The sequence below is a fragment of the Pezoporus occidentalis genome, unplaced genomic scaffold (assembly GCF_034315485.1).
Source record: "Pezoporus occidentalis ecotype Australia unplaced genomic scaffold, CSIRO_AGI_Poc_V1 ctg158, whole genome shotgun sequence".
NCBI lineage: Eukaryota > Metazoa > Chordata > Aves > Psittaciformes > Psittacidae > Pezoporus > Pezoporus occidentalis.
The window spans coordinates 1,769,975-1,792,388 of record NW_026913404.1 but is presented as its reverse complement, the minus strand read 5'-3'; the positions used below and the strand labels follow the sequence as shown (position 1 = coordinate 1,792,388).

Below are 22,414 nucleotides of genomic sequence, written 5' to 3'. Positions count from 1 at the left end.
ATTTTCTGAGACACAAACACATCAAGGTTGAACACTGGTTTCCTTTCGACTCTGCTTAGACATCTTCAAAGCAAAATGATCCTCATGCAGCAGGAAATTAGGGGCGCAACATTTGAGATGTGCTCCCACCACTGGGCTGTTCAAAGCTTGCAGAATACCTGTGCTCTCTCCACAATAAACTATGGGTTTGTTTGATTTTGTTTTTTTTTTACTATTTTATCTTATTTTCTGCAATCTCTTCTAAAAATTAGGAAGTACAAACCTGGGCAGAAGCCCAGTCCTTTCTCATCGTGTAGTAAGTTGGTGGGGGACATACCCTGCAAAAGCAGCAATATGGGATGTTTTGGACTGGGAGCAGCTGCAAGTCTCCTCTCACTGCAGCTTTGTGCTCTGAACACAGCCTGAGCTGACATACCCCAGCAGAAACACAGTGGTGTGATTGCATCTCTGCAGCCACTCAGACAGCTACATGCAGAACAGCCTGGTCATCTCAACAAAGCTGCTGTTGGATACACAGTCACCAAGTTCTTCTTTCAGGACTCATACAACAGTTTTAGGAATGTCAATAACAAATCACAGAATATGAGCTTGGAAAGGACTTCAGGTATCATCTGGTCCAACCTTCCTAGACAAAGTATGACCTAGACTGGATATCCCAGCACCCTGCCAAGCCCAATCTTAACTGTGTCCAGTGTTGGGGAATCCACCACTTTCCTGAAGAGATTATTCCAATGGCTGGTTGTTCTCACTGGGAAAAATCCTTCTGGCAGAATCCCCTGGGATTAATTTCTGCCCAGCACCCCTTGTCTTTTCCATGTAACTCCTTACAGAAAGAGAGCTACAGTGAAAACAGAGACTTTGTAGCCACCCTTTAAATGCTGTGATAATGTGAGATAGGTCTCACACTCCCACTGCAGGGATCAGTTAATTCTTGAACCTTCATGCACTCAGGGTCTGCTGTATTAGTGGCTACAAAACCAAGGTCTTCCTTAGGTCTGCAACCTAAGAAAGAAGCTTGCCTGAGGATTGGTGATTTTTGCAATGATCATGAAGCATGCATGGAGCATAACCCAAAGCCGAGCTAAGACAGTGAAAAGAATTCATTGTTAATTATCTTGGCTAAAATCCTTCAGAGACACCCCCTATTTCCCCCAGGTGACCCTGTGCTTCTCAAGCAGCTCTGCTGGCATTAAGGCACAGGCCTTGGCTTACAGCACCCTCCTTGCACTTCTACATGTGCCGTCTCATGCACCTGCAGGTAAGGGTCAATGCCCAAAAGCCCTGTATCAGTAAGGGGTTAAGGTGGGATGTGATGATCAGTAGCTCTATAGCAGTTTTATCATACTCTGCCTGTCCACAACAATCTTGTGGTTTTACAGCTGGGCTTAACAACTGCAGCACTCAGGTGCAGCACAGGAACATTTGCTCAGCTCTCCACCCTCCTGCTTGTTAGCCACATCACAACTCAAGCTACAGGAATGAGAATGACCCAGTTCCAAACAAGTCTGCTCCCCAGTGACCACCACAGGGATGCTTTACCTAGTCACTGCTTGTTTATAAAGGCTCGGAATCAATCCACAATATCCCAACACGGAAGCATCCCCATGTGTTAGTTACCTATCCTGACATAAATGATGTTGCATGACAGCCTGTGGTGTACACATGCCTATCAAGAAAAATCAGCAGAAAAGGCTGAGAAACTGTAAGTGGCTGAGGGAAGTGAGAGGTTTGCTGAAGGTTCAACTTCAAATCAAAGTCAGAGCAGCGGTAAGTAGAAGTCATTTTAAGCTGGCAGCTGTTCATCAGCTAGTGGGAACAGAATGAGACCTCAGTCCAGTTCCTGAGAGTGCGCTGGCCACACTGCCAAAAGTACTAAAGCATAAATTGTATTTACCTACTCACAGAACAACACATCTCACTATCGCCCATCTCTACAGTGTGCTGGCCTCTCTTGTGGCAGGCTCTGAATGGAGATGCAAATCACTGTGGCCAAGTCAATGTTTAAGTGCAGTGTGAAAGTGCAGCAGAGAAATGTGCACTACTGCTTACATGGGATGTGTGACAGTGCTGGTTCTGCTGATGGTAAGGTCAGCACTTCTGAACAGGCTTGCATTTCAATCCATGAAAGCTCTGGCAGTGGAAGGGCCTGGCAGGTAAACAGTTAAATGGCTGGACTCCACTGGAGCTGTTCTTTGCATCTCAGAGCTGTCTTTTCTTCCTGAAAGGACATCAATACCAACTCTTGCTGCCACCAGATGGTTTGTCTTGCTATCCAATTAATCAATAGCAGTCTCAATCTATGACAAGAGTTACGCACTTTCTTACCAAGGCTGCATGGTTGCTCAGAGCCCAGTGAACTGAGCTGCCCTCCTGCTCCATGCTTTATGATCTTCCACTGCTTCTTGATTTCCAAACTGACTATGGGGTCATGTTTCAGGTTATAGATCTGCAGGAGGGAAGGGACGGAGAGAGAGGCAAGTCATGGGAACACCATTACCTGATCAGGAAGGATAACACTTCAGATATATTGATTGAGGCAAGCTGTGAAGCTTTCGTTGTGTACTTCTGTAATTGCAGCCCAGGAAACACCTGCTTGTCTAGAGACACAAGAACATTTTGCATGCATTGTATTTATCTTTATTGGGGCTCAATTCAGAACAGCATCTCGACATCCTTTTAAAGGTCCTGACAGACTCTTTCCAAGGTCTTTGCTCCCAGCTTTTCAAGGCCAGAAACTCAAGGACTGTGAGTGTCTGACATTTTTACCCAGTGTGCAGTGGCTCCCTTCCATCTCTGTATGAACTGGTATACCTCTGCATCCCAGCACAGTGCAGCAATGATGCCCTGGAACTGAGTTGCAGAGGGAGAGCATCCACATTAGTGAAGCATATTACAGATGTGGCTGGCTGCTTCCAGTTCCAGAGCTAATCTCCTTGGACTAACTCAGCTGGGTCACCTCTGTGCCATGTGGACAAAAGCAAGGGTCAAAAATTTCCAGCCCTTTGTTGGGCATAACCAAATAATTTCAAAGTCTGGTTTTGAGAAGAAAATGATCAGAGTGGAAATGACATACAGAACTAGTGGAACAGGAAAGACTTACTATTTTATTTTAGCCATTGGCAGACTGCAGTGGTTTGAATTAGAGACCAGCACCATGAGGGCTAGACGAGCAGAGTGGGCCACAGTGGTACTGGTAAGCTGCTTGGCACTGCCTGAAGGCAAGCTTAGGGGCTAGAGTGTGAGCCTTTATGCCTCTATCTATGGGCAGGGAAAGATGCAGGCAGCCAGCAGCTGTGCAAGCAGTGTATTTACAGCTTGAGATGTCTCACATAGACAGCTCCACCCTTTGCATTGCTGTGATCTGGTACCTCTGCACACAGGGCACAACAGACAACACCCTTGGCACACAAACAGGGCAGTGCTCACCCTGTGAGCATGTGGATGTGTGCCTATTCTGTGGTAGACATTCAGCAATCAGTGAGTTACATCATCACCTGTCCCTCTTCATCTCCATTCCTGGATACTACATGAGAAAAGCTGGTTAAAAAGCAGCCTCTGGGCCAGCTATGTCTTAGCAATCATTGATGATGTTGCTATCCCTCCCTGTGACCTGCTTCCACAGCGATGTTGACTCTGTCTGGAAACTTAGCTTCTAAAGTATGAGCCCTGAATTTACAGCACAGGTTACTGAACAAACATATCTGGAAAAGCACTTTTCCACTGAGGCTGTCTGGGTCAATACAAAGTGAGCACCTTGTGATAGGAACATCCACAGGAGAACAAGATCTCAGCAGCTGGTAAAACACATTAAAAAAAAAAGCATAATCTATAGCGTAATAGGAAAGAAAGACCAAAGCGATTGCTCTGGCACAGCAGGATACTTCTCAGGAAAGGGCAGAATTTTACCTCTTCCTCCTCTAATGTCTGACACTCGGTGTAGCACAGCCCTTCTGGGAAAAACAGCTTCATATCCCGGACAGCTATTTGATAGGATTCAGAGCCTGAGAGATAAATACGATGAGAAGATTCTCTCAGGCCATGAATTAAACATTCTCTAGACTCACACTCATCTTTTGGAGAGACTGATGATGTGCAACATACTGAAGTAATTGCTTTAAAGGCCAGCTGTTCTATACAGGAATAGCAAACATTTTAAACCATTATATTTAGAATAGTTTCATTGCCTTCTTGATATTGTGATTCTGTCCTATTATCGCTTGGCTGCTTCTTCATGTAAACAAGACTCCTATTTCCCAGCAGAGTAGTAAAGAGAATTGTGTTAAGGAGCCTGTGAACCTTTTTAATACCAGCTCCAATCCCCTATTTTTGTTCTCTTGCTTCTGAACCACATCAGGCTGGTCTTACTGAATGGGAAGGAGCTACTAGTTGGTAAAACAAATGTGCCTTGTAGCAATAATGCAAGTCCCAGATACGCTGGGGGCTCTGACTTACAACAGAAATCAGAATTAGTGTGAGACACTGCTGATGGAAATTGAGACTGGGACAGGTACACAGAGAAACAACATGAGGATCATGGAAAGAATGGAGAAACATTTGAAGAGTTAAAACTAAAAGACCTCGGCTTGTTTGACCCAACATGATACAAAGCTGAAGAAGGAACCTGATTTCCGATAAATACACCAGGGTAGAAAAGGTCAGAGAAGAAAAAAGAGCTACTGAAAATTGAAGTACAGGTCTTGGCACAAGAACAAATGGATACAAATTGGGTATGACTACATTCAAATTTGAAAATGTAAGAAGAATTTTAGCTATCAGAGCAGTGAAGTTCTGTTACAACCATGCCATTGGGGCGCATCCCTATGAAAGGGAATATATGATGGCATTGTCTGTGGAGGAATTAACTGAACCCGGTCAGGGGCTTGAGAGGTCCCTCCGGGCTCAGCATCAGGATACAGAATATCCCTATAAAGCAACATTGTTACAAAGCACTATTCAGAGTGCTTTGAGATTTGTGGGTGGAAAATGTTAGAGAAGGAAAAGTTATTTCTATATAACTGGAGATCAGATGGATTGTCAATTGCTGGTACAGATCCATACTCCTGGGATACAAATATACAAAACACAAATATCCTCTGAAATATTACCACCTTTGCAGGCCACCCATTCAAAGAATCATGCCTTACTGCTCTTACAGCACTCAGCCCTGTCTGAACTTCATAATTCCAGCTATTGAATTGCCACAGTCCTTAATGCAGTAGTTTACAATCCTAAGATTGCCTAAGTCATCAGCATGTAAGTTGTGCTGGATCTTTTATGTACCTCTGAGCCGAATCTTCCTTGTTTAAGTAACTGATGCCATTACAGAGGACACAAATGTTCCCAAAGCTTGCAACATTTTTACTCACTTTGCTTGAAGTATAAGATTGTATAAGATGCCTGTGTAAGAGATCTTCGGGTTCAAGGAAAAGCACTATACGATGACTTCGTAAAGACCAAGAAGAGATGCGAGGAGTGCAGGTTTACCTCTGCAGCTGAGCAGCAGAGTATTAAAACTGCATTACTTGGTTCAACAGTATCACTGGAATGTAGTCTTCATCTCCATTGATCTTCCCCAATTACTTTGGGAGGAAAAAAACAGCTGGAGTTTGCTCTACTTCAACAAGGTGACATTAACTAGAGATCTTCCTCAGTTGAAGCAAAACTGAGCAGGCTCAGTATTCCCTCCTAGGAGAGGAAGATGGTGTTGCGCAGCCCTCCCGAATGATTACTCACATGTGATTCGGCAATTCCTGCTTAACTTGTAGGTAAATGTTTCACCCCTATTGGAGAACAAGCTCTTGGAGATACAACGGGTTACAAACGCTCCTTCCCTTATGGACAAACACCTCCCTGGCACAGAGCTGGATCAGATCTTGAGTCAGTGAGTACATCAGTTACAGCTGCCTCCAGTCTCCTTGGATGTGTGCAATGATGGCTCTGTGAAAGAGTCACATTGCTGCCCTTAACACAAGCACAGGCTGCACTCAGAGGATGGGTGGTAGCCAGCTAAGCGCAGCTCTGTGCTCAGCCCAGCCTTTGGAGTGAGCAGGAATCTGAAAGCAATCAATCCTTAAGCAAACCTCTGAGGGCTTCTCTAACACAGTGAGCTCTTCCAGTGAAAGACAGGGTGAGACTTGGCTTCTCTTGCTAATATAAAGTAAACTTTAGCTGAGCTATGCTAGGGATGCTCTAACAGTAGCATGGGTATCCTAAGTTTGGGGTATATATTACTAATTATTAGCTGCGAGTGAAGAGTTCTCATTCTCAAGGCAACCTGCATGCACAAGCTATTAAATTTAAGAGCAAAAAAAAGCAGGGGCTGATAATGGAAAAATATTGGCTGAAGAGCCCTGACCATTCGTTTTGTGTAGGTAGATCCTGCTCTTCAGTCACTCCCATGAATGAGATCATGTAAGTGGTGTGAGATCTCTCTTGGTTTAGTCTTGTTCCTAAGGATTATGATCATACCTGAGGAAAAAAAAATGAAACAAACAGGGTTCTACCTCAAGGGGTTGACTGTCTCCCCCAGACTGTACATGGGGGCTACTTCATTCCCTATCAGTTTTCCTCAAAAGATCACCTGATGTGGACAAAAAAGAGTGTTTTGATAGCACAGAATACAACAGAGAGGCAAATAATCCAATCTTGACAAGAAAGTTCTTCTGGAACATGAAGGTACATACACAGTGTCTGCTAGCTCACAGTAGAGTGTGTCTATAGAAACTATTGCTTTTATTATTTTTCATCCCTTTAACCACACACAGCACAATCAGCACCACACTGAGGAAAAACACTGTTCATGGGCAGTGAACTAATGATGCTTAATTCCCTAGGAATGTTTGAACTCTACCCTTCCCAACTCGTGGCAGCAGCCCAGGCCTGCTCCAGCAATACCCTAGGCTGTCTCCAGTCCATTCTCTCCAGCAATACTTCCCATTTTCCCCTCCTTCACACCCACTCCCAGCTATCTCCCATCCCACCTCCCACTGCAGCATCCTAGCTCCCTCCCTGCTGGCAGATGAGCTGGTTCAGCATCCAGGTGCTGACTAACTGGCTTGTCTCTGCTGAGGTGGCAGCTGGCAAGAGCCTCTTTGAATGGAAAACAGCTGAGTTTACCTGCTTTCCTTAGGAAAAGCCATTTTTGATCACCTCTTTTTAGTCAATCATTAATGTTTGGACATGTTACAGGAAATTGTATCTTAGAGTTTTTTCGCCCTCTGTGGAATCTGGTGGCAGTTGGCCAGTGGGTTATGAAGTTACCAGGAGGGTAGCTTTGAAGCAGAGGGAAGACAGATGGGTTCTTGGGGATAATTACAAAATAACCAAGCTAAAAGTACAAAATGACCAAGTAGTGAAGAGATCAAAGGAAATTTGTTCTGGTGGAAGGCAGAGCTAGGGCTGTTCTGGGAAGAAACCTTTTAATATATCTTGTTGGGTTATATTTCACAGTTCGAGACATATTCAGCTCAGCCATTAAGACAACAGTGAAGGCTTTCTAGGGGTGATAATGGTTTCTACCACCTGCCAAAGCTAGACCCACATTGACAATGAGGAGGTGACAGTACATAACGTCTTTTTTCCAACGGCATGTTTGAGCCTTTGGACTTTTACAAAAACTTACCATAAAATCCATTTTGGCCTGTGCTGGTGTCATACTGAGACCTCCAGAGGGATGGATCTAGTGCTTGGGCTACTTTAGGGTCCTCTGCCCCAGTAAATCTATCAGCTTCTTCACAGCATTTGGCCTCTGAAGACACAGCACGGGAGCAGTGTCTGAAGTAAGGTAGGAACAGTGAGCTTCTAAAACAGCAGAATCCTGAAGAGAAATAACAGAGACAAAACAGGTTACAATGGACAGTGCTGGTGAGTGCTGGGTACATCCCAGCTTTCCTGACCTGCTTTCTCTCCTCTTCATAATATATGTGCTAGTGGTCTCTGCAGGCAGAGCTTCCAGAGTACATACCATAATCACTAAGCCAGCATTTGCTGTTACATTCACCAGGTAGTAGGAGATCTAGTTCCCACCCTAAGTCCTCACAGAGCTAAAGAAGTTAATGGCAGGATCTTAAGCCATAGCAGCTTGTGGTTCTAGTCCTCATGGTCCTAGATCAACCAACAGTAGCTTTTATACATACAAACAACTTCAGCAGTAATTTCCTAATGTTTTAGTAAGAAAGGAAACCAAATCCTATTCCTAGAAGACAGAAAGCCTTGTGCTGTGCTTGTTCTGCATATCTGTACATGCCAGGTACCAGAGGTGGAGTTCATTTTCAGGGGATAAGGATGAAATCAAATTGCTACTCTGCAGTTCACTCATCTACTAGTGACCCTTTGATTTATGCAATAACCCTTTTAACTTGACCTTCAACATGACATGAGGATAGGGTGGAAGCAGTGGACATTAGCAATATCAACTGGGTCATAAATGCTCTGGGATAAGGAACACATTTAATTCCTTAGCTGATATATAACAAAGGATTGCAAATACTAGAACTTTTATTCTTGAATTCACACAAGGAACATACACAAGTTAGGATCAGGACTACAGAACCAGTGAGCTTAAAACAAGGAAGCTCAGAGCAGCAGGGCACTAGATATGGACTGAGAGAAAACAGTTCCCCTCCTGGCTTTGCCACTGATGCATTGTGCTCTGTGACTTATTTCTCTACCTTTGCTTCTTTTCCAAGTGTGGTCGGTTCAGCCTGTCATCACTCCTGAGCAGAGATGTTCCTTTTGATGCTGTGCAGGTCACAACAACCTGGGATCTTTGTTTTAACTAAGGATAGGTAATGACGATAACTAGCAACCACTGCACCAGTGAGAACAGTCTGATTTGGAGGCTGGAGACGGACATAATGATTGAGAAGCACAGGGAAAGGCAGCAAATGACTGGGGCAGAGGGTTCCAAGAGGCAGCAGAGCACTCACAGCCTTGCTGACTGCTTTAATTAAGTAAACCCTTGGAAAGCCAGGCTTGTTGAAGACATCTCTGCTGAGCATGAGGTCAGGGTGCCCACAGCAGCTCCAGGCTGCCTCCTCCTGCCTCTTCATCTTGACAGAGTGGCAGGAGCACCAAGCTCTGCCTCCCCGTGCGCTACAGAGAGGCCCCACACCAGCACTACGTCCCCTGTGCAGCTTATGCACAGCAGCAGTTTCAGCTCCCTGCCTGAACCAGCCCATGGTTATTTTTTTTTTTTCAATTTTTGAGGAGAAGAAAACAAGGAGGGGGGGGGACAGGACGACCCATCATTTGATTCAGCTGAAACACATCGTTCAGCCCCCTAAGGGGTTTAATTCCTCTATTTCTTAATTTCTTAATCTTCTATTATCTAGGTAAAACATGTCCAAAAGTAAATCCTATAATTTCATTTAAAATATGGAGATAAACTACTTCAAGGACTCTTTTGCTTTTCTACGATATGAAACCATTCACTGTCTTTGACCCAAATCTCTCACTCACATTCCTCCTCAGCTGTATTTCCAAGAAGTAGGCTATGAATTGAAAAGCACAGGCTCAATCCAGATATTCTTTTCTGTATTTGAAAATGCAAAATGATCCATGAGAAAGCCCCCCTGGTTTTAAATGGGTTAGTTAGGTAAGTGGTTTGATATGTGTCCATCCTCACACCTCATGTAAACACAGGGCAGAGGAAACCCAGGGATGTCACCTACAGAACGGGACTGTGCAGGGAAGTTTTAGCACAGGCTCTCCTCTGGCAGGAGAGCCCCATTTAGATGAGGATGAAGAGTTTCAGCAGGTCATAGTATACTGCAACATGCTGACATTCATTCAGTTCTGTATAATACAAAATTAACCTTTTTTGCTTGAAATCTTTTGTTAGCTTGAAAGAATATGTATATAATACACTTTTCCAAGGGCCTTCTCTTTGGGAGATGAAAAACAGTGAGGATGACTTTATGTGAAGTTTAAAAAGGACTGAGTATAACATATCAACATTCATCCATGTAGAAACATCTGCAGAAGGAAATATTTAGAGATGCTTTCTGTTAAACAGACCAAAACAAATAAAGTTGTTTTGTTCCAGAGCTTTTAAACACTGTTTTTAGATCTACATAACAGAACCCTACTGTGTTTCCTGTCTTTCAGTTGTTCCCCAGCAAATATGCAGACTTTGTGTTAAAGATGATGCTCTGATTGCTACTGATGGTGTCAGTGAGTCAAGATGACTTCTCCCATTCTGAGAGATCTTCCCATCCTCTCTAGACTCTGCCAGCAAAATGCTGCTGTTATTTACATCCTGTCTCTCCACCATCTTCACCCGTGTCCCCACTGACACCTGAACAGCTGTGGTGAGATGTGCAGCTGACCCAAATTCAGTGAGTGATGTTGTTGCTGTACACAGAGGAAGTTCCAGCTGTGCACTGGCTCTGGAGGACTAACAGGATTAAAAAGCAGCAAAATCATCCTTTGGCCTCTACTGTCAGAATCACAAGATAGGACTGGAGGGAATCATCAAGCTACTGAGTCCAGCGACCTGCAGGCAATCATTTCAGGTGATTCCCAAAAAGATGATCAGATCCCACTGTAAAATCAAGCTTTCTGGCTGGCAGCCAAAACTGCACATTGGTGCTGGGCTGGAGCTGTTGAAAGTAGATCCAGCCTCCATGGGCAGAAATCCCTTCAGGAGTGGCTGCTTCCCACAGTTAGAACATGACCAGGTCCTGCTAACAGCTGAGGGGACAATGACAGCTCTATTTACTGACTCTTACTTTTGTAAATTATTCTTAAACTTCAGGTAAAAAGTATGATCATGGCTCCTGTTATTAGATACCTCAGCAAACAGCAGACCAGTCCATTATTTGTTGCATGCCAAAGGCCATATGCTACTTAGAAGCTGAATGTTAATACCTAAATTGCAAAAGCAATTGTGCATCTGAAATCATGTTGCTGAGGGTATTTGTCAATGTGCATACAAATAATCCATTAGAAAGAGAAGGAGATGCTAGGTAGTCTTTCTATGAGTGAATAAACCCCAAATCTGTGATAAAGTACTGTGTATACAAAACAAACTGGCACCCTGAGGAATACACAGGAGCTCTCTAGAGATTCTTGGAGATGGATTTTGGATCAGGCTCCAGGTGAGGAGGAGGTAAAAAGCCCTTCTAGAAGTGTCAGTCGCACTGGCTCCATGTTCTTCAACAAGACATGCTAAATTTCAGCTATTTGCCCCCATATTAACAACCTCATTTTAAAATCAGCCCTGTATCCCGTTGTCCCCTGAGAGACTGACAATGAATAGCACTCCAATTCAAATGCTTATATGAAATTCAGCTACAAGAAATATATCTGCCCCCACCAGCTGCCCTTGTAACACTTAGAAGCTGGATTTTGCAAATAGTCCAGGCCCTGAAGCATACTTTGGCTTTTTGCAAATCTATCTGTTTATCTTGGAAGCTCAGCCTCTTCCAACCCTCACAAGTGAAAGACTTTCAGATGTGTTCTAAAACTAAGAAGCCCCCATACAGCAGAAAGCATTTCCTACTGCCCATTCCCTCTGCCAAAGGCAGTTGATGATCTCTGCTGTCTCACTTTGAAAACCTGCCTTTCCACCCACCAACCCCCATGAACAAAACCCCAACAGTCTGTAATTTTTAAGCTCATTAGTCACCAGCTTTTCCAGGAAACTAAATCAATGCTCAGCAGCTGCTCCAGTGTGTTAGAGAGCTCCCAAAACAAGAGGAAATGTTGATGAAATCACCCCTCTGTAACTTTACCCAGCATACATCAGCATTACTTCCTGAGGTAGTCATTGGGATTTTTTTTAAGTGTCTTGTTTCAGATGTTCAACCAAGCATTTTTGTATTTAGCTGTATGGTTAAAAGCCATATTGGAAAGCACTCCTTCAGCAACTCCTCACAGAATCCCAAACTGGTTTGTGTTGGAAGGGACCTCAAAGCTCATCCAGTTCCAACCCCCTGCCATGGGCAGGGACACCTTCCACTAGACCAGGCTGCTCCAAGCCCCATCCAGCCTGGCCTTGAACACTGCCAGGGATGGGGCAGCCACAGCTTCTCTGGGCACCCTGTGCCAGCGCCTCAGCACCCTCACAGGGAAGAGCTTCTGCCTAAGAGCTCATCTCAATCTCCCCTCTGTCAGGTTAAAGCCATTCCCCATTGTCCTGTCCCTACAGGCCCTTGTCCAAAGCCCCTCTCCAGGTTTCTTGCAGGTCCTTTAGGCACTGGGAGCTGCTCTGAGGTCTCCCCTTAAGGAGCCTTCTCTTCTCCAGGCTGAACCAGCCCAGCTCTCTCAGCCTGGCTCCAGAGCAGAGCTGCTCCAGCCTTGCAGCATCTCTGTGGTCTCAGGACTCTCCCCAACAGCTCCACGTCCCTCTTGTGTTGTTGCCCCAGAGCTGGATCAGGACTGTAGGGGGGGGCCTCCTCAGAGGGCAGCAGAGGGGGAGAATCTCCTCCCTCAACCTGCTGCTCACACTCTGGGGATGCAGCCCAGCACATGGGGAGTTCTGGGCTCAAGTGCACAATGAAGCCGGGTCGTGGTGAGCAGCACCCTTCTCCTCAGGGCTGCTCCATCCAGTCTCCCCCAGCATGTGTTTGCGCTTGGGATTGCAGGACCTTGTACTTGGCCTGGTTGGACCTCAGGAGGTTCACACGGTCCCACCTATCCAGCCTGTCTTACAAGTGGCCTGTATCTATTTACAAATCAGATGCCTGTGCTCCATGGCTTTGCCATCATGCAGAAGGTGGTAGCTGCTCCTGATTGGTGGTTATCTTAGGGCACTCCCCTGGCATGCTCCTCTCTTCCTCTGGAAGACTACTAAGATTTTCTATGAGAGAGTACTGTAAACTTTCCCAACATAATCCCAGAGCAATATTGATTAGAAAGTCTTGTTTTCTGCCAAAGTTAATCAGTTAAGTGCCTTCATGAAAGCAATCACATAACAAGGAGATTAAAAAAAAAAATAAATCATCTAGCTCCTCAGGAGTGCCCAGATTTCAGTTTCCTGCCTTTTCTATCTTTACACTCATATCAAGGTATTGCATTTTGGGAAATAAATAATTTCTAAAGGTGTAGAAGAACAGAAACATGCACCAATGTTTAGCCCTAAGATTTAAGAACCTTCTTTATTGTCTATTAGACACTAGAAATGACAGTAACTCAATTTTCTCTCTTTGCAGGTCATTTTTACAGGCTATTCTACACACACTCCTGGAAGACAGATTCAGCTGCATGTATAAGATGTGTAATACATGCAATCTAAGGGAACGGGGCTTCAGAGGTACATATTCTCTGTCAGTGCAGCAGATGTTTCCCAACTCCCAGGCTTAAACACATGGAAGGAAAGCCCAGCCCAACTGCAGGGGAGTTGGCTGTTCCCTAGATGTGCCTTTACCTGAAATGACCTTATGAAAGGAAAAGAGGACACCTGTTTTACAGTTAGAGTCAGCATTGCAACTTGGCAACTCCACTGATTCCTGGGAGGTCTGTATTGCCCAGATCCTCCAAACTTTTGTTTTGTTAGAGAAACCAGGTCTGATGCTTTACGGCATGCAATAAAAGAAACAGTCAGCACATCAGCTTGCTTTGTGTCTGACACTGGTACAGAGCTGACTGTTCTATTTAGCTCACTTCAACAGCTCAGAAATCCCGGATGGGAGATTTGTGTTTGTTTCAGGAACGGATTATTCACTAGCTAACATATTTCCCCACTCCAAACCTAAGTGTAGACACAGATCAACCGGCTTCTTAACACACCTGTTTCACTTCAGAAGAAAGGAGTCCTAAGGCAACACCTGGTTCCAGGTTTATGTGTTTCATGCCAACCACAGTGAATTTTTCCAGGTCTAGTTCTCGGAGGATCCTTGCAAAACTGCAGCTCCAGGCACCGGGTTTGATCAGCAGCACTGTGCAAAGAATCTGGGCTCCTGTAACAAAGCACAGAGTGAAACCCAAAGCTGCTCCTAAAACCCGAGGTAAAACACATGGCAGAATTTACTAGCCTGGACAGACATCAGTAGAAGTGGCTTATCTAAAAGCTGGCATCAAGTTCACAAAAATTTGAATAAAACAAGGTCATAAACCCCCCAATCAATGCATATGGGGCTTTGTTTGATTTTTAGTTAAAAAAAAAATATCCAAACAACATATGCTTGTAGATTGTTTTTTCCCAGGATATCTGCTTTGAGTCCACGACTTTAACGTGGAAGGTCTGTAGGATAAGACTCAGTTCTTTATATTAATATGAAAGTTTTAAGAGGGATAAAATATTCTCTTTTACATTTTTCATGTCAACTGTAGTGATTATGTGATATAATCCTTAAGGCAGCTATTAAATTCTCATTCCTCACTGTTTTGCTTTCGCTATCTGTTAGAGTTATGTTTCAGAGAGGCACTAACAAGCATGACAGGTCTCAATTAATGTTATAAACCTATTACAAACAGAATTGTGCTTAGTAAAACTGAGATTTCAGCAAAACCCCTTTTGCTCCTGACAAAGCTGCCCCAGCAGAACTGCCAGCGAGGTGCAGCTCTGTGTGCTGGGAGAAACAGAACAAACCAGGCCAAGAGAGTTTTGCTGTCTGATGATATCAACTGCATTAAAAGGCAGAAAGCAGAGACATTTCATTTTTAAATGGCAGCATTTTCAATCTACTAGTTTTGCTAAAGTGCTTTGTAACTAGGAATATAGTTAAGATTCCCAATATCCTAATAAATCTTTGAACAACCTTTGAAGATTTATTGACAACAGTAGTGTCAGAACCAGCCAGTTAGGGTCCATTAACTGCTGGTGCCTAACTATGGCAACTAGCATGAAGCATGAGGTTACAGTACTGCAGGCTGCTCACACTCATCCATGGTTAGCTGTTTGTATACATAAAGTGTCATTTTATGCTTCCCGTATCCCCACTACTATTTATACAAATGTCAATGCAATGAAACATCAACACTACATATAATTTAATGCATACTGTTACTTCTAAATGGCATGGTACTGATTCATGACAGAAATATGGGATCAAAACTAAAAAATTATATTACTGCTCCCCCACTTGATATGGAAACTTAACCCTTATCATGCAGGGAGCCCTCTTAGAGATCTGCCATTTTATTCACATCATTCTTGAACAGAAAGGTTTAAATGCCATAGCAACAGCCTGCAAGTGCAGGAGTAAAGCAAGCTACTCAGAAGCATTCAGCTGCTTGCACACTGAACAGCAATCTCAGCTGTGTGCTGTTACATGAGTCCTCATTGTCCTCCAGATGTTTTACTTGCCATCTGCTATGTTTCTGGGCAAACATTCTTATTCCTGCGGTATGTGAAACATTACATACTGCATTTGTTGACTTCAGACACTTCAGGAGGGATTTGTTTTGTGTCACTTTGCCATCTTTGTTTGCCCGAAGACAAGTGTTGAAAACGGGGGGGAACACCTTGTCACCTGGAGTTGATTTTATCTCCTCGGTGATTATAAGTAACAACAGCAAGAGAAAATGCCTCTTTGGCAGCTCTCAGATGTGCCTGATTTTCATCTCCAGCCCTGGCTGCTTAGTGGCCTTTCCAGGTTTGCCAAAGTTGCCTGCTATTTTTTTATGTTTTCCTGCTTCATTATGTTTTTAGATCCTTTCCTCAAAGCCAGTGATTTTTTTCCCCCCAGAAATATTACATAGGTTTTGATTTCATAGTGTAACTGTGAAAAATACTATTTCATATGCTATCTATATGCAATAATCTACATCTGTGTGGGGCTTAAAATAAGTGCAGACTCAAGAGAAGCAAATACCAGATTTCCTGGCACGTTCAGAAAAGAGAGTGTATATCCCTGCCTGTACTCAAGCCTGAAGAAGAAGTTGGTATAATGTTTTTTACTTATTTTTGGCTGTTAGACAAGTTAGTTCCACAAAGTCCTTCCCAAACCACGTTTTCCCCTTTGCTTTTCTCTCACCTGTTTGCAAGCAGATGAACAGAGATTCTGTGTGGCATCTCTGCCTCTCTCCCACTAAATGAGAAAAGAAGAAAAAATTGAGTAAGTGCTGTGCATGTGTTGGGACAATAATTTGAGAATGTAGCCATCATCTCTACATAATGCCGCTATGACACATTCTAAAGCATTATAACTCATGGGTCACTCATGGCTTGCTTTCAGCTGTTGGGATGTACTGGGATGCCCGGGGCGATGTTCTTCCCACTTCTCCAGTAAGTCCAAGCCTTGCTGTAAAGGCCTGCAAGTACTAAATCCTGTTGATTCTGTTACCTTTTCTGTATTTCAGAGAGTGGCTAATGGTGTGATCCCAAGGTTTCTCAGTCAAGTTAGATGTTTCCAGTGTAAGTCCTAGAAGCTCAGGTGTTTTGTTTAATGTCCTCTCTTGTGCCCTTGGAAGCAAAGAAAGGCTCTGTCTTCTGATAACACACCTACTGAGCTCAGAACTGTGGTTCAGTCCTCTCCTCAGCTCTGCTGATAAAATGCCACTGACATTTCCCAGCAGCCAGGAATGCCGCTTTAGTAGTTCCTCATAAGAACAGAGCAGTACAAAAGGAGCCTGGTGAGGAAGATCTTACAACAAAAGCCTATATAAAAAATGTTTCCTTCAGTCTAATGTAAAACCTGCAGTGTCCTGGGGAGGTGAGGAAAATTTAAAGCACTTCAAGGCACATGTGACTCCAGAAGTTATCTAGGACTGGGGTACAAATGAGAAGCTTGCATCAGGCTGATAAAGGACTTCCTTTCCAGGGACTGACACACTTAAGCAGTGTGACATCCAAAGTAGATAAGAGAAAACTAAAATCTGTTTGTCAAAACAAAATTACCATTTCTTTGTATTTATTACTGTCTGAAATCCCTGTATTTCTGTTTCCCAGGGCAATGTATCTGGAAGGTATCTAGGCAAAGTGTTCTTTCCTTTTAATGAGACCTTTTTCCACATCTGTCATGTATTTTGCTAGAATAATAAGAGTACATAGAAGGAGCCAGCTCCAGGGTCCTTACCTCTAACTTTTTAGCTCACATCCTGACAGTAACAATCTTTTTTCTTTAGTATTGAAAAACTTGTAGGACCTGTGAATTCTGTGGTGACTTGGATGGCACTATAATTCAAAAGTTAGAGTCCCTTGTATGAGACTAAGGAAATGGCATTCTGCTCCCATTTCTGTCACTCACTTGTTAGGGAATGGTGGTCAACACATTTCACCTCTCTAGGTTTCAATTACCCCTCTGTAAAACATCCTGAAACTAGTATTTTTTGAGATCTGCATTTGAAAAGGGCTACTATAGAGAAGCCATTAGTTGCTCTTCTAACCTACATTCCACGCCAACCCTAGGTAGGCTACATCCAAGCACACAGAGAACTTCATGGAGGAAAGGTGATCTGGCAACACTACCACCTTCCCCCAGTACCAAGTGGACCCCTCTGTCCTTTGCTTCCTAATTGCCTGGGATTCTGATGTCTAACTAGAGGTTTACTAATCCCATTTTAATGACTCTGTCAGAGGACACAGGGTTATAGTTTTCTTAAATCTGTGAGTATAAAATTATTTGGGTATATCTAAGAGGCAACTGGTGCATAACTTCTGGTCTTACCTTCAGCCCTGGCCCTCTTGCCAGGTGGTGGCAGGTATTTCATAGCAGGGTGGTGTTCTGCATCTATAAAAGGAAGGAGATGTATTGTTATGGATTCATAGATGGGAACCTTCTCTGTCTGGGGGCATGAGGGGTGACAAAGGTGATTTTATTTAGCAGGGAAAATGGCAAACATTTGACCAGCTGCAAAATATTGCAGAGCTGTTATCCACACAAACACCTCACCATTCATCCCACAATAAAAACAGGAGGAAACTTGTAAAAGAGTGCAAGATGCTGGAGCCATGCTTCAGCTATGCTCCTTTGCCCTTGACAACGGCTTTGGTGGGAAAGGCTGGCACTGTGATTACAACCTTCCTCAATAAACTGATCTCACAGTTGTGCTTTCATCTTATCCTGTCTTTTGGTCTCAAGATATCTTTAATGAAGGGCAGCAATGCATCAATTCTTACAGTTTTATGCACTAATTTGGGATGTCTGGTGCCTTCTTTTCTGAAGGCCTCTTTTTCTTGTTCTCCTGTCTCACATAAACCACCCACATAATTCACTGTCTTTTCCCAGACGCCATCACATTTTCTTTTTTCTATTTAGGAAAGCAAATTTTTTACTCCGCACTACATAACCACTGTGTGTTTGACATGAGTATCTAAGTTTATTGAAAACAAAGGACCTTTCTTCCTCACAGAAAGGTAGGGGAGAGCTATAAATTACAAAGCATGAATGCACTTCTGGAACTGCGTCACTCCTGCTCAGTTCATATATGGTATTACCACAATCTTAATTTCTCTCTGTTTCTGAATAATCAAGAATTGTCAGGCTCAGAACTGTTTATCTTGAGGTGTGAGGAGTCAGGCAACCCCAAGAATGAAGGTGATACGCCAATATATTTCACATTGGAAGAAAACAGTGAGAGCTCATACTCTGCTGCTCCAAAGCACCCAATATCAGTAACACCATAGTCTGAGCATCAATTTAGCTTAGAGGCATGAGCCTACATTTCTTATTTTGTGAGGAAACTCTCAAGTTTACTAAGCTGAATGATCAATGCTAGCATATATCACTGAAGTCAGAGAGGCTTTTGACAGCGGTCTTCTTTCCTCATAGTAGAATGGTTTGGATTGGAAAGGACCTTAAGATCATCTAGTTCCAACCCCCTGTCATGGGCAGGGACACCTTCCACTAGACCAGGTTGCTCCAAGCCCTGTGCAACCTGGCCTTGAGCCCTGCCAGGGATGGGGCAACCACAGCTTCTCTGGGCAACCTGTACCAACTCCTCAGCACCATCACAGGGAAGAACTTCTGCCTAAGAGCTTATCTCAATCTCCCCTCTGTCATGAATGAACTGTTCATTCTTTTCTGTGATGAAAAGTAATTCTCAAGAAATCTGCTTTCTTTAGCTGTTGCAGAATGGTTGTACCTTTGGCTCCCCAAGTAAAGAACAAGACTGGGGTATTTGCCTCAGCAAGTTAGGCACAACAAATAGGTGGCCACATTTAATTGGGATAGATCTTGGCCTCTTGTTTCTAAGTTTCCCTTATATACAGAGACAAAACCTACAGTATTATTTACTGGTCCTGCCAACTACTGTAATATCAATTTAGTATTTATGGAATACCTCAAGATCTTTAGAGAGGGCACCAGGCCATGCCCACATGAAATTAATAGGCTAACTTGTAGATGACCTCAACTGGCTCCTGCTGATTTCATATCCCTCATCATTACTCAGCCAAGCACAGAATTTAACCCCAAGTTATTACACTTTTCTGTGCCTGAGAAAAACTCACAGCACAGGATTCCTTTGTTCAGGTTCAATAAATTCCTGAGCACCTTATACCTAAGGACATTATAAACAGCAGAACCATGTCTTACCAGTTACAAACTCTTGCCTCTGTGAAGAAGAGGATGGCTTGCCTGAATGTCACCTCTGGGGTCAGGGCCATTACTACCTGTAGAAGACTGCCACTTTTGCTCAGCTTCTCTCTCCATTGTGTTAATCTCTCCAATGCATCTGCAAGAACTCTGAAGGCGTTGATCTGCAGTAATGCACACACAAGGACTGGGTTTGACACTAGCGTGTCAAGGCTGCTTTGCCAGGAAGTATCTCCAACTTCAAAAGGGGTTACTTCTTTGGCCTGACACCAAGTGAGATGGGACAACCATTTGAGACCAAGGAGCTCAAATCCCAAACAGTGTTCTTCTACAAGTGAAGAGAAATCTGGTTAGCATCTGTTCAGTTGGTAACATGTGTTTCATAAAAGCTGTTTTTCTTTTGGAGACAAGTGTTCTAAATTCGCATGGATTTTTTTTTTACTAGACAAGTTCCAAAGCTTTGCCACCTGTTGCAAATATACTGTAATGCAGATACAGAAATGTACATGGAAAATCCACAAGATACAAATGCTAGGAATTACATTACAGTGAAATGAAAGATGGGCTATCTGGGAAATCAACAGGGAGCCATGGAGCATAAGTGTCATGATTTGATTAGAGAACACAACTAGCGGAGAAGAGTTGAAAGGGAGAAAACACTGATAACAATGTGGTTTGACACACTATAATCCATAATTATAGATCCTTTACTACCTCTCATGATGTTCCATTTTAAGCTATATTGATTATAGTAATAAGCTACAATTTAACACCAACTTGTCTCTAAAGTAGCTTAAATGTTGTTGTGCTTGTAAAGTAGTCTTACATCCCATGTAGCAAGATATTTAGGGGCTCAATCCATAAGTGCATGTTGCTGGAAGGTTCTGTCAGCTAGAATCTCCTTGCCCAGGAAGAAGGATCTGGTGAAGGAGCTCTCCAGCACTCTTCATAGCATCTGTTCCAACCACTGCCAGCATGACAGCTTGCTCCATTTCAAGATCAGAAGCATAGGTTCTATTGCAGAAAAAATCCAGAGCAATGTAATGGGGTATTGTCAACAGTCCGCAGTTCTCATTACCTCAGTGAAATCCAGCTTCTTCTTATCTTGCTTGCTTAAGCTTCTTCGGGCCTCTCATGGCCTTGCTGTATCTTTCAGGATTATTCAGAATTTATGTACCAATTATCCATTCTCCCGTGAGAACACTGCCTCCACATCTCCCCCTTTTTGTTTTATATATGTTTTGGGTGACCCTACTTGAGCAGGGGATTTGGCCTAGATCATATCTCCAACATATGCCAACTACAGGCTGCTGGGCCTGCCCCTTTTTTCTGCCGTATGGCTCTCTGATAACAGGGGAGGCCATCCTTCACATCAAGGCCTGGCATGGCATGTGTCCACGCTTGCTGGGTTGCAGCCAACAGCGGAGCTAAAGGTTCTTCTTGGTGGCAAACACAGAGGCCAACCCAGTCTTGCCCTTGACTGTGGTAGCAGGCATTTTGTCAGCCTCAGTCCTTGCACCTTGTTGTCAATGCAGAGTTTCACCTGCTTCATCCAGTAACAAGTCGCTACTACAGCAAGGCACACACAAATTTACATTAGCAGAGTAACTATTACAGGGTGCAGCAGCATGTTGAAGATGCTGATGGCAGCGAGGGACTAGCCAAAGATATTTCTTACCAGTGGAATTCTCCCACCCTCTTAATTTGTTCCATCACCTGCTTTATAACACTACCATTGTATTAGAATCTTTCCAGCTTTTGCCTTAGCATTTTCTAGCAGCTACTGCAAATTTCCATACTCTAACATCTCTTTTACAAGTGACAAATCTATACAATACAAGGTGTAGTTCCTCATTAGCAACTGGCTAGTAAATACAGGTGGTTTTATACACAAAATCACAGCCTCTAATAATAGCTACTTTACAAGCACACATATTCAGGATGTTACTTTTCAGTTGCCCCCAAGTGATGTTTTGCAATCATTCGTTTTTCTCTTCCTCTATCACATTCTGCTTGGGGTATTCACGGTCAGCTCCTGTAGCTGAGGCATCAGGTTTTTCCATTCGTCTGTCCAGCTCATGGCAAGGCTTCACAAACTTTGCAGGCAGTCGCCATGGACCTGTAGTCATTAGGACACAAATATACCCCCTCCCCCAGGTTATCAGTTCTTGAGAAGCAGACAGGTTAAACTGCACATTGTTAACAGTCACAGAGTTTGCTGCATCATTGCCTCTTTTTTTTTTTTTCTGCCACCCTGATGCTGCTTAGATTACGGCCCATAAAGCTTGTGGTTGCACTACCCCTCTCGCTTTTTCAGTTAGCAGTTCTTATTTCAACCGATCTATCTATTCCTCTATTCATCCAATATTCATCTTGGATTCACCCCCAGGTTACCTTAAACATAATAAGCAAGGCTCCTACCATGCACCCACTGTGTTGCAGGTGCTCTTTAGGCTTTGTCTGTGGTGTCTCTACAAACTGCCTCAATACCTCAATAGATTGAGAGGTTGGGTTTTGTTGTTTTTTGTTTGTTTGTTTTGTTGGTTTGTTGTTTTTTTTTTGTTTTTTTCTTTTGTTTTTTTTTCCCTTCACTCCTTGGCTCTGGCATCTATTCTGGCCATTCCGCTGGTGGAGCACCGGGAGCTGAATCGGAGGTCAGCTTTTCTTTTGTTGTTTTTTTTTTGTTTGTTTCTTTGTTGTTTTTTTTCTACAAAAGTCACTCAGCCTGCTTTGCACAGCTACAAACGCCAGCCTGCTCAGCAGCAGCTACAGCTGCCTGCCTGCCTGCTTCAGCAGCAGCCATAAATACCTGCTGGCAACCGGCAACCGCACTTTTGCATTAACCCTTTCTTGCCCGAAATGTTAAACTGCTACTGGTTAAAAACTTTTACATGAACCCAACACCAAAAAATACACAGAACACCGTCTGCCCTCAACACACACACACACGTGTGGGATCCCACAAGCACACTCCATACAAGTACAATATTTGA

The 22,414-nt window shown here is 43.5% G+C and overlaps 1 protein-coding gene across 1 annotated transcript in view; it reads right to left on the bottom strand.

Annotated features, from left to right (window-relative positions):
- Positions 1-22,414, bottom strand: part of DNAAF8 (dynein axonemal assembly factor 8) — a 96,911-nt gene that overhangs the window by 11,921 nt on the left and 62,576 nt on the right. The window contains 9 exon segments of the mRNA XM_062611966.1: positions 2,326-2,446; positions 3,907-4,001; positions 7,622-7,708; positions 7,711-7,816; positions 13,732-13,901; positions 15,921-15,974; positions 17,553-17,615; positions 19,429-19,767; positions 20,314-20,499. Of these exon segments, the coding sequence (XP_062467950.1) occupies positions 2,326-2,446; positions 3,907-4,001; positions 7,622-7,708; positions 7,711-7,816; positions 13,732-13,901; positions 15,921-15,974; positions 17,553-17,615; positions 19,429-19,767; positions 20,314-20,499 (1,221 nt within the window).